The following is a 15,332-nucleotide window of genomic DNA, read 5'->3' on the forward strand; positions in this document are numbered from 1 at the left end:
TTATCAAGTTTCATCATATAAATCAGTACAAGACATTGAAATAATTTAAGGCAAAGTATTCATTTGAGCGAAATTCTATTGTAAACATGTATTTTTAATAGCTATGATCAGAAGGGGAACCAATATTCTGATTAATTTAGTGAAGAAGTGAATGGATAGATTGGACATAGTAGTGTTTCTGGTTTTAACACACTATTTTCTGCCCTCTTAAAAATCAAAAGCAACCCCCTTGCTGCCATTTCCCTCTCCAGCTATAGTCCTATTTCTACTCTCTTTACATGAAAACTCCTCTAAAATACTGTTTATGATCTGTTACAGTTCCTCTGTTTATTCTCCCTAGAATTCATTCCAATTAGTGTTTGCCAGTACTCCACTGAAACTGCCACTTGTTACCTCCAAGTTGCTAAACTCAAAGATCAATTTTCTGTTCTCACCTAATTTGACCTCTCTATGGAATTTGACACAGTTGATTAATCTAGTCCTTTAAAGGAATTTACACCCTTGGCTTCCAGGGCACCTCACCCTCCTGTGTTTTCTCTTATTGCAGTGGCTGCTTCATTATAATCCCCTTTGCTGATTCCTTCTCACCTTTTCAACTCTTAATCCTGGACATCCAGGCTCAGTCCATGCATCTGTTCTCTAGCAGCACTCACTCCCTAGGTGAAGATCTCTTTCAGTCCTGATTTCAAGCATAACATATACAATGAGGGCTTCTACATATCTATGGGCAGCCTGGGACTCTCTAACATATCCATCTGGATATCTAAGAGGAACACTAAAATTATGTCCCAAGAGTAACTTTTGATTTCCCCCTTCCCAAACTTCACGCAGTCCCCTGCATTTCAGCTAAGGCAAATCCTACCCTGGCGGTTGCTCTGGCCAAAAACCTGGAAACTGTTTATGATTCTTCTCTTTCTTTCACACCCTCTATCTAAGCACCATCACCAAATTCTGTCATCTACACCTTCAAAATATATCCAGAATTTGATCACTTATCATCATCTTTCCCAATTGCTATCCTGGGCCAACATCTCTGATGAGATTGCTGCAACAGCCTCCCAGCGTGAACCCTCAGGTACACCCAGAGGTTTGCTTGACTACAATTGCCTTTTGGGTTCTCAGCTACTTTCTCAATTGAGAGCACTGACTCAATTAAGAGCATTTTCTTAATAACACTTAGTATCATTTGAACATTTCTATTCATGTCTTTGATTTTTAACTTTATCCTTGCACAAAAATCTAAACATGGACTTATCTGTCTTATTTATAGGTATATTCCCAGTTCCCAGAAGATTGCTTGGCACATAGTAGGTACTCAAATAATTTTCTGTTGAAAGAATGAGTATGTGACTAAATGGATGATTGAGGGAAGAAGTGAAAAGTTGAAGTATGACTATTACTTTTGACAGGAAAGAAGAGAAAAATTTAGCCCAGCATCTTGCCATACATTTATTTCTATGAAGCATTTCTCTCTATTTATAGCACAGACTCTCCTCATAAATATTTATAGGAGGGTACCCAAAACACATGATTCTCAGGTTTATTTTTCCCCAAAACATTGCTTGTATCTATTCCAACAAAGAACTATTTCTATCAAAAGTAGGCATAAACAGCGGGACCAACAGTAGATAATCCCATGGGGCAAACCACATTAAAAAAAAAAAAGAAAGATACAGACTGAACAAGTATTCCATCTACTCACGTTCACACACAGGAACACTGTTATTCCAAAGGCTTCTCATTCCAACCAAGACACAATGACTAACGGAACTGCCCTTTAAGCGAAACCTAAAGAACAAAGCAGTAGTGGCTGGGTGAATGTACCATTTCTCTCTTCCGTTCATTGACAGATCTCAACCTCCTCCCTGAGAATCCCTAAGATAATTAACATTTTACTGCTCAAGCTAAAGCACAGGTGAAAATGCTCATCTCACTTCGTTTCTCATTGACAGGGGCTCAGAAGCAAAATCTTTTTGGAAAAAGTGTAGCTTTCAGTGAGGACAAAGCAATAACAGCTGGCGAAGTTGTCAATCATACATAATTGGATTTTAGAATATTTCTACTTACTCTTTCATTCCTATTCCAAATTCCACTATTTATTTGTTTAAAAGTTTTTTGAGTGGCTCAAGCCTGTAATCCCAGCACTTTGGGAGGCCGAGACGGGCGGATCACGAGGTCAGGAGATCGAGACCATCCTGGCTAACACGGTGAAACCCCGTCTCTACTAAAAAATACAAAAAACTAGCCGGGCGAGGTGGCGGGCGCCTGTAGTCCCAGCTACTCGGGAGGCTGAGGCAGGAGAATGGCGTAAACCCGGGAGGCGGAGCTTGCAGTGAGCTGAGATCCGGCCACTGCACTCCAGCCTGGGCGACAGAGCTAGACTCCATCTCAAAAAAAAAAAAAAAAAAAAAGTTTTTTGAAATACTCTTTGCATGCTATTTTATCTTATACACAACTTTCTCTTATATATCAAACTTTTCTTAACAACCCCCTAGAATAGTTATTTCTCTCTTCATGTCTGCAAATTATTATTTATTCATACATCTAACGTTCTGTATGTGTATATATATACTTTTTTTTTCAAGATCTGTTGTATTCTTGCCATTGTTTGTTCTTTGTCCCTTACTGGAAGCTGCACATTTTCCAAAATGATTTTACTTCTGAGCCTCTATAAGTGAGAAATCAATTGAGTTGAGCTTTTTGCTTTTTAAACTTCTGTTCATGGATCCAGCTGGTTCATACCACACTTTCCAATCATTGTTTCAGATATTAGTCTCCTCTAGTACTTCTTTTCCACTAGGCCAGTCCCCTTTTCTGGACTGGTGATTGTATTTCTGTTTATACTTGACACTGAGTTATATGTGCCATTTTTTCTTCATTTCTTTATCTCTTGATAGTAGTGTCACTTAGTCCCTACCCTTATTTTAAAACTACACTTCCAGAAGTTAATCTCCCTGGGTTCTTCTTTTCATAGGTCAGCCCTCTTTTTGGATTGATCCTTGAGCTCAAGAGTCACTCTCCAGTGCTAAGTCCTTGATCTTAATTCTGGATCATACTCACCCTTCATCACAGACAAAGGACACCTTTGCCCCAAGCTGGAGATTAAATGGAACTAGCACACGGCCATGATGGAGTTGACCCAAGAAGTAATCACAGGATTTCACTAGAAGAAGAAAAAAAGAAAAAATAGGAGTAAGACCTCCATGTGCGGGGTAAAGAGAGCAATCTGGAAGCTAGAGAGTTGAGGCACCTGCACATCTGGGGGCTTCAGGGCTCCAGTCTCCCTGGGGTGTGCAGTGCAGAGACGCAGCCCCTTTGAGGTCATAGCCGGGCTCACAGCTGTAGAACACTTCCTGCCCAGGTGAAAATTTGTCCTGATGACTTGGGGTATGCTCACCATGCAGGATTTCTGGAGGTGGCTGACACACTGTGGAAAGGACAGTTCCAGAGCACTTGTTACTTACGGGGGAATTTCCTATGCTTCCTGAAGGCCTCATAGCTAGTCAGACATAGAGAAATAGAACCCAATTCTCCCTAGCACAAGGCCCCAAATTCACTTGTAAATCTACAGGGCATGAGGTATTTTCTCCTAGCTCTGGCTATCCAATGTGGAGTTATTAGTATTGGTGGATTCTCCATCTACATATTTCCTAGGAAGGTAATCCCGATTTGTACCACTGTTAGTCAGGTAATGAGACTGTCACCTGAGACCAAGTCTGTTCTACAGATTTCCCCCAATTTCTCTGATTGCACACCAATGACTAAAGTACAGTCATACTGTTTCTGGACAGGCAAGCCCCCAAATCGGGGCTTACTCTGGAAGGGTTTTTGCCTCACCCAGGAAAGAATTCAGGGATGAGCCAGTGGTGCCAGACAGCAATCTTTTAGTGAAGGGCGCTGCCACTTGCAGAGCAGGGCTAACTCACAGACAGTGCACTCAGAGTCAGCAACATAAGGGCTGCTGGCAGGCAACTGTATTTATACTCCTGTAAACCCATTTCAGTTACATGTAAATTAAGGAATGGATCAATGCAGATTGAGGGGCGAGTTATTTAGAACTTTCCAGGAAAAGGGTGGTAACTTCTAGGTCATTGCCATGGCATTTGTAAACTGTCATGGTGCTGATGGGACTATGAGGGCAGCTGGCAATTGCTTTCATCGCCATCTGCTGGTTCCTGCTGTTTTTTCACTTCATCCTGTCTGGGCCAGAGCCTGTTTTGGTCAGCAGGATTGTGACCAGAACATAATCCCTGCCCATCTCCTGCCTCAACACATCCATCTTTATATCCCTTTATCTGTTCGTCTTCCCAGCTCAGTGGTTGCACAAGGCTAACATGGGTTGGTAGAAGAATTGTAAGCTCTTTCTCTGTCCCTACGTATCAGCCATAACACCTCCCATTCAGCTGCTAAGCCAGCTATTGTGGCATCAGTAGACAAGATGAGCCATCAAAAACATAAGCCCTTAAATAAACCAGTCCTTTGTCACCAGAGAGCATATTATTTGGAGAGTATTTGACTCAACATCTGCCTTTATTTATAGTCATGTTCATTCATGCTTAGGGCATCAGAACCCATTTTAACATCAACCTAATATACTTCATTAAACATGAATTTAGAAATATTTAACTGGCTTTGAACAAGTTACGTTCACTCTTGACTTAGACTCCTAGGGATAAAATGTAGGATGTGGATGGCTTGAGCCTAGGAGTTTGAGGCTGCAGTGAGCCATGATTGTATCACTGTACTTCAGCCTAGGCAACAGAGTGGGACCTCAACTCTAATAAATAGTTTTTAAATAAAATTAAAAAAAAATAAAATGTAGGAGGCAGACCATTGTAGACAAACTCTGAGGTCTTTGTCTCTATTATGAGGTGATGATTTCTGTCTTTGTAAGCCAGTCTCTTTCTTTCACCAATGGATGCTGATAGAAGTATGGCAAGAGACAAAACATTCAGACTCTGGGGTCTAACACACCTGCCCTTTAAAATCTTGGGTGTCTCACTTAGAACATGTGATTTGGCTAATTTATTTAACCTCTGAAAGACCAAGCTGATGTCACTATTAAATGGATAATACAACAGCACAATTTCAAACTGTTGTTGTAAATAATGAATGAGAAAATGCATATAAAGTGCTTAGTGCACAGTTGACCATAAAGTCCATATAATTTTTCAATATAATTGAGAGAGATTGCAGCTGTTACTTTGCCCTGAGAAGTGATTAATAAGTCAGTCCAAAATAGCTTTTTTCTTGGCTAATTAAGGCCTTGCTTTTCAAAATGAAGACACATATGCATGGGTGCACGCACACCCCTGATTCTTAATTTCATGCTTCTTCCCTCAAAACTTACTTTCCCACCCGCCTCACCACACATCCCTCCCCCTGAACAAATACTGATCTCCTGATCCAACAGCAATGCATGTCATTTGCAGGGACCTTCTAGGCCTCAGTCAGACTCACCCCTGGAGCAGCTTGGTAACTCTGGCTCCCATTTGTTCAGGGTCTGGCATTGCACACGGGGGTGTCCTTTCATGACAAAGCCAGGCTGACACCTAAACTCCACAACTTCATTTAAGGAAAATAAGCTTCTGTTGACAGATACCAATATTCCATTTTCCACATTTGGAGGCGTACATTTGTTAGGTATAATGCACTGAGGGGCCGGGCCGCTCCAGATGCCCACTTGGTCATCTTTGCTGGTGCAGTATATGGAGGGCTCACCCACAAGCTCAAACAGCTTTTTCCTTCCACTTCCAAGATTGCAGCGGTAGGTCACCACTGATCCGTAGTGAAAATACTCTCTGTTGGTGCTAATGAAATCTCCATTGTCGATGGTTGGGGGTAGCCCACAAGGAATTCCTGGAAAAAGAAGCAGCAAGTTAACCAAAACAAAACCTTGGGACAGAGTCTTGCTGTCACCCAGGCTGGAGTGCAGTGGCACAATCACAGCTCACTGCAGCCTCCACTTCCCAGGTCCAGCAATCCTCCCACCTCAACCTCCCGAGTAGCTGGGGTCACAGGCATGCACCACTGTGTCTGGTTTATTTTTCTATTTTTAGTAGAGATGGGATTTGGCCATGTTGGGCAGGTTAGTCTTGAACTCCTGGCCTCAAACAATCTGCCTGCCTTGGACTTTCAAAGTGCTGGGATTATAAGCATGAGCCACCGCACCCAGCCTGGTTTCTAATAATTACACTTTATAGTAAATTTTGCTAACAGTTTTTTTTTTTAATTCCAAATTACCATAAGTAAATATTGACAATATTATTCTCATCTAATATTTGCTAATGTACAGACATGTTCTTAAAGTTGTAAAATAGTATGAGTTCTGCTCTACTCAGTTAGCCTTATTTCACTAAATGTGTCCACATATTATTAGAGCCCACTTTTTTTTTCTTTTTTTTTTTTTTGCTTGTTTTGTTTTTTGAACAGTCTCACTCTGTTCCCCAGGCTGGAGTGCAGTGGCATGATCTTGGCTCACTGCAACCCACGTCTCCCAAGTTGAAGCGAGTTTCCTGCCTCAGCTTCCTGAGTAGCTGGGATTAGAGGCATGCAGCACCACACTTGGCTAACTTTTGTATTTTTAGTAGAGATGGAGTTTCACCATATTGGCCAGGCTTGTCTGGAGCTCCTGATCTCAAGTGATCTGCCCGCCTCAGCCTCCCAATGTACTGGGATTACAGGCCTGAGCCACTGTGCCTAGCCTATAGTCTATGTTTTTATTTCTCCCGCTAAATGAGAATTTAACTATGTTATCTCACCATTATTAATTTAGTTCTCTCTCTATAGAAGGCATTTGCCTTTGTGGTATTGGATATTAATATAATAAAGCATATAGTATAGCATTTTTTTTGAGACAAGGTCTTGCTCTGCTGCCCAGGCTGGAGTGCAGTGGCCCGATCATGGCTCACTGCAGCCTCAACCTCTCTGGCTCAAGCAATCCTCCCACGTCTCAGTCTCCTGAGTAGTTGGGACTATAGGCGTGTGCCACCATGCCCGCTTGGTTTTTGTATTTTTTGGAGAGACAGGGTTTCACCATGTTGTACAAGCTGGTCTCGAACTCCTGGGCTCAAGCTATCTGCTCACCTAGTCCTCCCAAAGTGCTGAGATTACAAGTTTGAGTCACCACACGTGGCTCAGTATAGCATCTTTATTAAATAATAAGACAAAAAACTCTGGCAGAACTAATAAAGACAAAACACAAATATACAATATTACATATAATAAACTACATACTTACAGATTCAGAAGTAATAAAAATAACTGGACACTGATTTACAGCCCTATCACCCTGAATGCGCCCAATCTGGTCTGATCGTGGAAGAACTGAATACTGTGTCCTACTCTACTGTGGGGCAGTGCCCAGCCAGTATATTGGCCTTCTATAAAGTTGGTTGCTACTTATCCTCCCACCAACTGGGTTTGAAATTGCTGATTTCCTCACACCATCACCAAATGCAGGATTATACACATTTTATATTCCTTTTTAGCTGGCAATTGCTGGTTCCCTTTGCTCCCCAAAATGTAGAAAGCTCATCTTCCAAACAACTCACAGGGAAGATGGCATGATCCTGTTTAGACAAAGAATAAGAAGGAAGGAAGAGCTGCATGGCTTGAATATCCGATGTGATACTAAGAGCTTGCAGAGAGGATATAGGGTTTCTTTCACTGACTTTGTATTTGTTGACTTCACTGAAGAAAATGCTCTTCAAACTGTGAGGTGTTCAACCAACAGAGGAGGAAATTGGGGGCTGTTTAAATGAGCTCAAGACTAGTTTAAAATAAATTACACCTCAAGATAAGAAAAAAACAAAAACGCATTTCTAGGTGAAGGTGGAAGTTTGGGATGCTGTGAGTCATTTTAAGGATATGTATGACTGGATTCTTCAAATATCAGAAGGATACCATTTCCAAGAGGGATGAGATTCATTCTTTGTGATTCTAGGAGGACAACTCTAGGATTAAACAGTGGGGTGAATGGGGAAAGAGACTTCAACTCACGTTGACAAATTGGCGGCTTCGTGCTCCAATGGGCAGTATTGCCTGAGATGACACATTCAGCAGATGAGTGACCAATGAGTCGGTGCCTAAAGGCAAACAGTGGAAAATAATTGTGCTGTACATGCCTCATCGACGTCCTCACAGCATGCATATGTGGCAAACCAGAAGGATTACAATGTAGGAGAAGTCTAAGGCCTAGCCTAAACTTTACCTGTTGTTCCCAGCTTTTCTACTTCTTTTTCCTATTCTCTCATTGAAAGAGATATTTTTGCTCTAACTTCTCCTGGCCCACTTTGCTTCTTAATATCTTGGCTTCATTGTGGGCTGTACCTGGTGCCAAAATAAAACAATTATTTTGTAGACCTGTTTGACAATTTTTTTTCATAAATTCTATTTTCTTTAAATGCTATTTCTGCCATTTTTTGTTTGCATTTTCCCGTAATTTGTGTGTGTGTGTGTGCATAATACTATGTCATCTTACTTGAGACATGTTTTTTTAAATACAAGATTTGTTGCTTTTGATCTTGTCTAGTAGACTTTGTCTTTCAACAAGAAGATTAAACCACACGTATTGAGATAAATGATACATTTGATTTGCTTTCATCATCATTCTTTCACTGCCTTTTTCATGGATTTCATGATGCCCAATGATGAGGATGTGGAGAAGCAATGAATAAAATGACCTGACCCAAACATGAGGGGCTTATTTCTGGTGGAAGACATAAATGCATTCCTTGCCTTTTCCTTCCCTCTCACTTGCTATATGGAAGAGATAAATTCAGCTGTTTTAGTCATTCTAATAATTTGGAAATTAAACTTCATATGTTTTCCAATGAGGAATTTCATTTTATATGTGTGCATGTATATTATAAATATGCACACAACAGGTATTTAAATCTATTTTCTCAATTTTAGAGTCAAACTCTATATAGTGAGTCTACTCATCTTTTCTGTAATGTAAGTCTAGCCTACCTTTTCTTACTGTCTCACATTTTCTGGTTTTATTGATATGTTCTATGAGTTTAGAGAGATTATTAATAAATTATGATTACATTGCCAAATTTTTATGTGTACTTTTTTTTATTGTTGTTTTTTCTTTTTACCAATATCCTATCTTATTGAAATTTCTTTTGGAATTCATCATTCTCCTTTTTAAAAATTTGCTCATGAATTGCCTGGGAAGCATACTTAAATGGTACAATTTTTGTGTCTTTGCTTATCCTTTAATGTGTATCTGGAGCCTCTAGGTATTAACTTGGTGCAATAGAAATGCTACCTTATACCATTTAGTGTTGTATAGAATCAATGTGGTGCCAATAAATTTACTTCTTTTGCGGGTATTATATTTTCACATTTTATTTCTGGAATCTGAGGTTTTTTCTCTATCCCTGAAACACAGAAGTTTCCCTAGTGATGGCTAGGTATCAGCTTATTTGTTTACCCTTCTAGAATTTTTGTTACATGTATTTTGAATCCTGACACTGTGTTACATATGTCTTTCCTTTTTCCTTTTTGGAGACAGGATCTCATTCTGTCATCCAGGCTGGAGTGCAGGGGTGCCATCACGGCTCACTGAAGCCTCAGCCTCCTGGGCTCAGGTGATCCTCCCACTTCAGTCTCCTGCCTAGCTGTGACTACAGGGCCACGCCGCCACGCTCAGCTAATTTTTATACATTTTTGTAGAGATGGGGTTTTGCCATGTTGCCCAGGCTGGTCTCGAGCTCCTGGGCTCAAGTGATCCTCTTGTCTCAGCCTCTCAATGTGTTGGGATTACAGGTGTGAGTCACTGTGCCTGCCTGTCTTCTCCTTTTCAGCTTTCCCTGCTGCATTCAGGGAAAATTTGGTTAACTCCTCTTACTCTTTGCTTTAATTTTCTGCAATATTCATTGTGAGATATATATATATATATATATGTTTATGTATATATATATCACATGTATGAAATGAAATATATAAACACACGGAATTCATATATTCATTCACATACAAACTTCATGGCTAGTTTCACAGAAGTATTTGTACAATTGAATCTTGTTACCAATATGAAAAGGAGAGTGTTCAGAAAGTTTCCCTGGTTTCTTGGCAGTAAATCTCTTTGTAAAATTTCTCCTGATTTTTCAGACTGGTCTCTTTTACATGTATTTCCTGTTTCTAGTCATAAGCTCAATGGTTTTCTGCTGATGCCTTGGAGAGGTTCCCCCCTTATTCAGCAATGCAAGATGAGGAGGGTACAGTCAGGAAACTTATCAATTGTATTTAAAACCCTCAAAAAAAAAGTAAAGGAAATATTGGATTTATTCTAATTTTACTTTGTCAGATTCTACATGCTATGGTCTGTGAGGTCTAGGCTGGCATATGTGTTGGACACCACAATTTTCCTTTCAGTATTGGTTGCGGTGGCACAAATGTAGCCCTTATTCACTACCTGGCTTAGCTGTTCCAGTGAAGAGTGAGCTTGAGGCAGAGCCTCCACTGTGTGCTGAGCAAGGCTGAGCACCAACAGCTGGGCCGTGCGCTATGAGCACCTGACGCTTGACATTTTCAAAGGGGCTCTGTTGTAGGTTGAAGTGTCTCCCCCAGATATGTTGAAGTCTTAACCCCCAGTCTCTGTGGATGTGATCTTATTTGGAAATACAGTCTTTGCAGATGCAATCAAGTTAAGATGAGGTCATTAAGGTAGGCCCTAATCCAATGTGACAGGTGTCATAAAAAGGGAAAACTTTGAACAGAAACATGCACAGAGAGGAGAAGAGCATATGAGGACACAGACCCAGAGGGAAGATGGCCATGCGAGGACCGGGACAGAAGAAATTGGAGTTCTACTGCCACACGCCAAGGAAAGCCTGGGGCTCCAGAAGCTGGAAGATGCAATGAAGGATTCTACCCTACAGGATTCAGAGGGAGCATGACCCTGCCAACACCTTGATTTTGGACTTCCATCCTCTAGAATAGAACTCCAAAAACTTCTGTTGTATTAAGCCGACCATTTTGTGTTACAGACATTCCTCAAGGATATTGCAGGTTCAGTTCCAGAACACCACAATAAAACAAATATCACAACAGATGAGTCATATGAATTTTTTGATTTCTCAGTGAGTCTAAAAGTTGTGTTTATACTATACGGTAGTCTATTAAGTGTGAAATAGAATTATATCTGAAAAAAGTCATACTTAAAAAATGGTTTATTGATAAAAAATGCTAAAGATTATCTGACCTTCAATCAGTTGTAATCTTTTTGCTGGTGGAGGGTCTTGCCTCAAGGCTGATGGCTGCTGACTGCTCAGGGCGGTGGTTGCTGAAGGCTGGGGTGGCTGTGGCTATTTCTTAAGCTGAGACAACAATAAAATTGCTGTATTGATTGACTCTTTCACAAAAGGTTTTTCTAGCATGCAATGCTATTTGATAACATTTTACCCTCTGAACTGCTTTCAAAATTGGAGTCAATCCTCCCAGATACTGCTGCTGCTTTATCAACTGAGTTTATGTAATATTCTAAATCCTTTGTCGTCATTTTCACAATGCTCATGTCATCTTCACCAGGAAGAGACTCTACCTCAAAAAAATCACTTTCTCTGCCCATTCACAAGAAGCAACTCCTCATCTGTTCAAGTTTGATCATGAGATTGTAGCAATTCAATCACATCTTCAGGCTCCACTTCTAACTGTAGTTCTCTTGCTATTTCTACCACATCTGCAGTTATTTCCTCCACTGAAGTCTTGAACCTCTCAAAGTCAGCCATGAGGGTTGGAATTAACTTCTACCAAACTCTTGTTAATGTTGATATTTTAACCTCTTCCCATGAATCATGAATGTTCTTAATGATATGTATAATGATGAATTCTTTCCAGCAGTTTTCAACTTACTTTGTTCAGATCCATCAGAGGAATTACTGTCTGGGAACTGGCCTTACAAAATGTATTCCTTAAATAATGAAACTTGAAAGTCAAAATTACTCCTTCAGCCATGGTCTGCAGAATGGCTGCTGTGTTCAGCAGGCAGGAAAACTCCATTCATCTCCATGTCCATCTCCATTACAGCTCTTGGTTGTTTAGGTATAATGTCAATAAGCAGTAATATTTTGAAAGAAATCTATTTTTCTGAGCACTAGATCTCAACAGTGGACTTAAAATATTCAGTAAACCATGCTGCAAACATACTTCTGTCGTCAGGCTTTTTTGTTCCATTTATAGACACAGGCAAGGTACATTTAGCATAATTCTTAAGGGCCCGAGAGTTTTTAGAATGGTCAGTGAGCATTGGCTTCAACTCAAAGTCACCAGCGGCATTAGCTCCTAAAAATCAGCCTATCCTTTGAAGCTTTGAACCCAGGCATTGGCTTCTCTTCTCTAACTATGGAAGTCCAACAGATGACTGTTTTGTCTACACGGAAAATCTGTTATTTAGTGTAACACCTTCATCCATGATCTTAGCTAGATCTTCTAGATAACTTGCTGCAGCTTCTAAATAAGCACTTGCTGCTTCACCTTGGATCTTTATGTTATGGAGAGGGCTTCTTTCCTTAAACCTCAGGGACCAAATTCTGCTAGCTTCCAGCTTTTATTCTGCAGCTTCCTCACCTCTGGCAGCTTTCACAGAACTGAAGAGTTAGGGCCTTGCTCAGGATTAGGCTTTGGCTTCAGGAAACGTTTCTAGTTTGATCTTGTATCTAGAGCATTAAAACTTCTTCCCTATCAGCAATAAGGCTGTTTCACGTTTTGTTATTCATGTGTTCACTGCAATAGCACTTTATATTTCCTTCAAGTACTTTTGCTTTGCCTTTGCAGCTCTCTAGCTGTTTGGCACACGATGAATGGCTTTTGGCCTATCTTGGTTTTCAACATATTATCCTCAGTAAGCTTAATCATCCCTAGCTTTTGATTTCAAGTAAGAGATGTATGACTCCTCCCTTCATGTCAACACTTAAAGGCCAGTGTAGGGCTATTAAGTGGCCTAATTGTAGTATTATTGTGTCTCAGGGATTAGGGAGTCCTGAAGAGAGGGAGAGAGAAGGGGAATGTCTAGTCCATGGAGCAGTCAAAGCACGCACATTTATTGATTAAGTTTTCTGTCTTATATGGATGCAGTTCATAGGGACCCCAAACAATGACAATAGTCACATGAAAGATCACTGATGACACATACTATCACAGACATGATAATAATGAAAACATCTGGGATATTGTGAGAATAATCAAAATGCTACACAGAGACACAAAGTGAACACACGCTGTTGGATAAATGATGCGACTGACATACTTATCGTAGCGTTGCCACAAGCCTTCAATTTATAAAAAGCATAACATCTGCAAAGTACATTAAAAGGAGGAAGGACTGTACTTTCTGAGGGCAGCCCAAGCAAGTGATCATGCTGTTATCATTAAGATTTGTTCTCTCACACAGCCACTACATGCCCTTCCCTTTCTTCCAGCAATGTCTACTCTGGGTTAGGGTTGTTTGTGGGCTTTGACTACTACACTTCTAATTATTTTTCCTTCCCATCCAGTGAACGGCATACTCTTTATATGTGCATTGCCCTGGTTTCCAGCAAGGATACAGATTATTCCCCTAGTCTCCTATCATTGTTCATTTCAATCAGGAGTTAACACCTGTGGTCAAACCTCTTAAGAGCTGGTGGCAGTAGCCTAGTTTCCTTCCTGAGATGTGGCTAGAAGGTAGTGTTGCTGTGCTGGAACTCTTAAACCAAGAGATGTTGCTGCCAACTCACCCTGTAGTACAAGAATAGTTGATTCTGGATCCAACCTGGATGTCTGTGATCACATGCACCATGCCATTCACTGGATCTGGAGGGGTTTTACATGATTTACCTATGGGAAAGAAAGTATTTTGGAGCCAGGTAGAGTAATCAGGACCCTCTTCAGTAAGTAGGGTCTCCATCAACATGTAGCTTGCTGAAGAAAATACGCAGTTCTGATGGTTCCACAGATTTTGCCACCTTGAGAAAACTCATCAGAGCACCTCAGGATCAGCCACCTACTAAGCCCCACTTTCAAAAAGACCTTCCCTCCAGCTCTATCTAGATCTAGATTTAGATCTGTGTAGAGACCTTGCATCCCTTATCAGAATGTAAAAGTCACTTATCGCATTAGTTACTACCAATATATTTCAAAGTTTGCAAAGGATTTCTTCCCACCTTGTTATTCAAACAGAATTTGTCTTCTTACACCATTTCTTTTTCCCTGATCTAGTCACTTATTATTTTTCTTCCCATAGGGAATGAAGGTTTTCTCTACAACTGTTTCTTGAAACAGTCTCATGAAGTGAGCATTTCAAGCAATAATCAAGGATGACCTACAAGAAAAGCTCTTATATCCACCTATCTGAACACTTTTCAAAAAAGGTTTCTCATATCCCACATTTGAAAACATTCAATAAGAAGCTTTTGCCGACATGGGAAAGATCCAATGCAAGTTCACTCACGTTTACAGACATCTTTGGGACTTGACCACACCAGGTTATCTAGACATGTGATAGAGAACGGCCTCCCGTAGTACTCAGGACGGCATTCGTACTTTAAAGATGTCCCAATGGGAAAGTCAGATGCATTGGTTTGGGTTTTCAACTTAGCAAACAGAAAATGATCTGGGGCTTTACAGTGACCTAGAGACCAAGAAATCAAGAATATCTGAGTTAATAAAAAGATACCCAATATGTTTCCTCTTTTCTCTTCCTTGGTAGATTTGATGCCAGAAGAAAAGAAACTTTTAGTTTTGAAAAAACAAAAACAAAAACAACAGCAACAAAAAACTTCCCTGTAAAATAGAAGGGAAAGTTCCATTAGCACAGGCTTATAAGGAAGTATATTATCTGGAAGTCTAGTCTGCTATATGGTCTTTCTACTCATATAATTTATGTATTTTAATTTTTACTTTTTTTTTCTATTTTTAGTAGAGTTGGAGGTTCATCATGTTTGCAGGCTGGTCTGGAACTCCTGACCTCTAGTGATCCACCCGCCTTGGCCTCCCAAAGTGCTGAGATTACAAGTGTGAGCCACTGCGACCAGCCTATTTTCATTGTTTTTGAGATAGGGTCTCACTCTGTCACCCAGGCTGGAGTGCAGTGGCACAGTCTCAGCTCACGGCAACCTCTGCCTCCCAGGCTTAAGTGATCCTCCCAACTCAGCCTCCCGAATAGCTGGGAACACAGGCAATTGCCACCACACTCAGCTAATGCTCATATAATTTAATGTAAAGATAGCTCTGATTTAATTTTTCACATTTTTAGGACTCCAGAAAGAGTGTTTCTGCCCAGCTTCCACCTTTCGTGTCTGGTTTCCTTGTATTTCAGGGCATCAAAACTCCAATGAGAGGCT

The 15,332-nt window shown here is 40.5% G+C and overlaps 1 protein-coding gene across 2 annotated transcripts in view; it reads right to left on the reverse strand.

The window, feature by feature from the left end:
* CR1 (complement C3b/C4b receptor 1 (Knops blood group)) overlaps positions 1–15,332 on the reverse strand; it is a 214,650-nt gene that overhangs the window by 139,301 nt on the left and 60,017 nt on the right. For both annotated transcript variants that reach the window (XM_073011539.1, XM_073011538.1), the window contains exons 18-24: positions 14,441–14,620; positions 13,728–13,827; positions 8,002–8,087; positions 5,461–5,859; positions 3,251–3,427; positions 3,061–3,163; positions 1,703–1,788 (exon numbers count right to left, since the gene is read on the reverse strand). In XM_073011539.1, the coding sequence (XP_072867640.1) occupies positions 1,703–1,788; positions 3,061–3,163; positions 3,251–3,427; positions 5,461–5,859; positions 8,002–8,087; positions 13,728–13,827; positions 14,441–14,620 (1,131 nt within the window). The remainder of the gene's footprint in view (positions 1–1,702; positions 1,789–3,060; positions 3,164–3,250; positions 3,428–5,460; positions 5,860–8,001; positions 8,088–13,727; positions 13,828–14,440; positions 14,621–15,332) is intronic.

This window comes from Chlorocebus sabaeus, chromosome 25, assembly GCF_047675955.1.
Source record: "Chlorocebus sabaeus isolate Y175 chromosome 25, mChlSab1.0.hap1, whole genome shotgun sequence".
Lineage (NCBI taxonomy): Eukaryota > Metazoa > Chordata > Mammalia > Primates > Cercopithecidae > Chlorocebus > Chlorocebus sabaeus.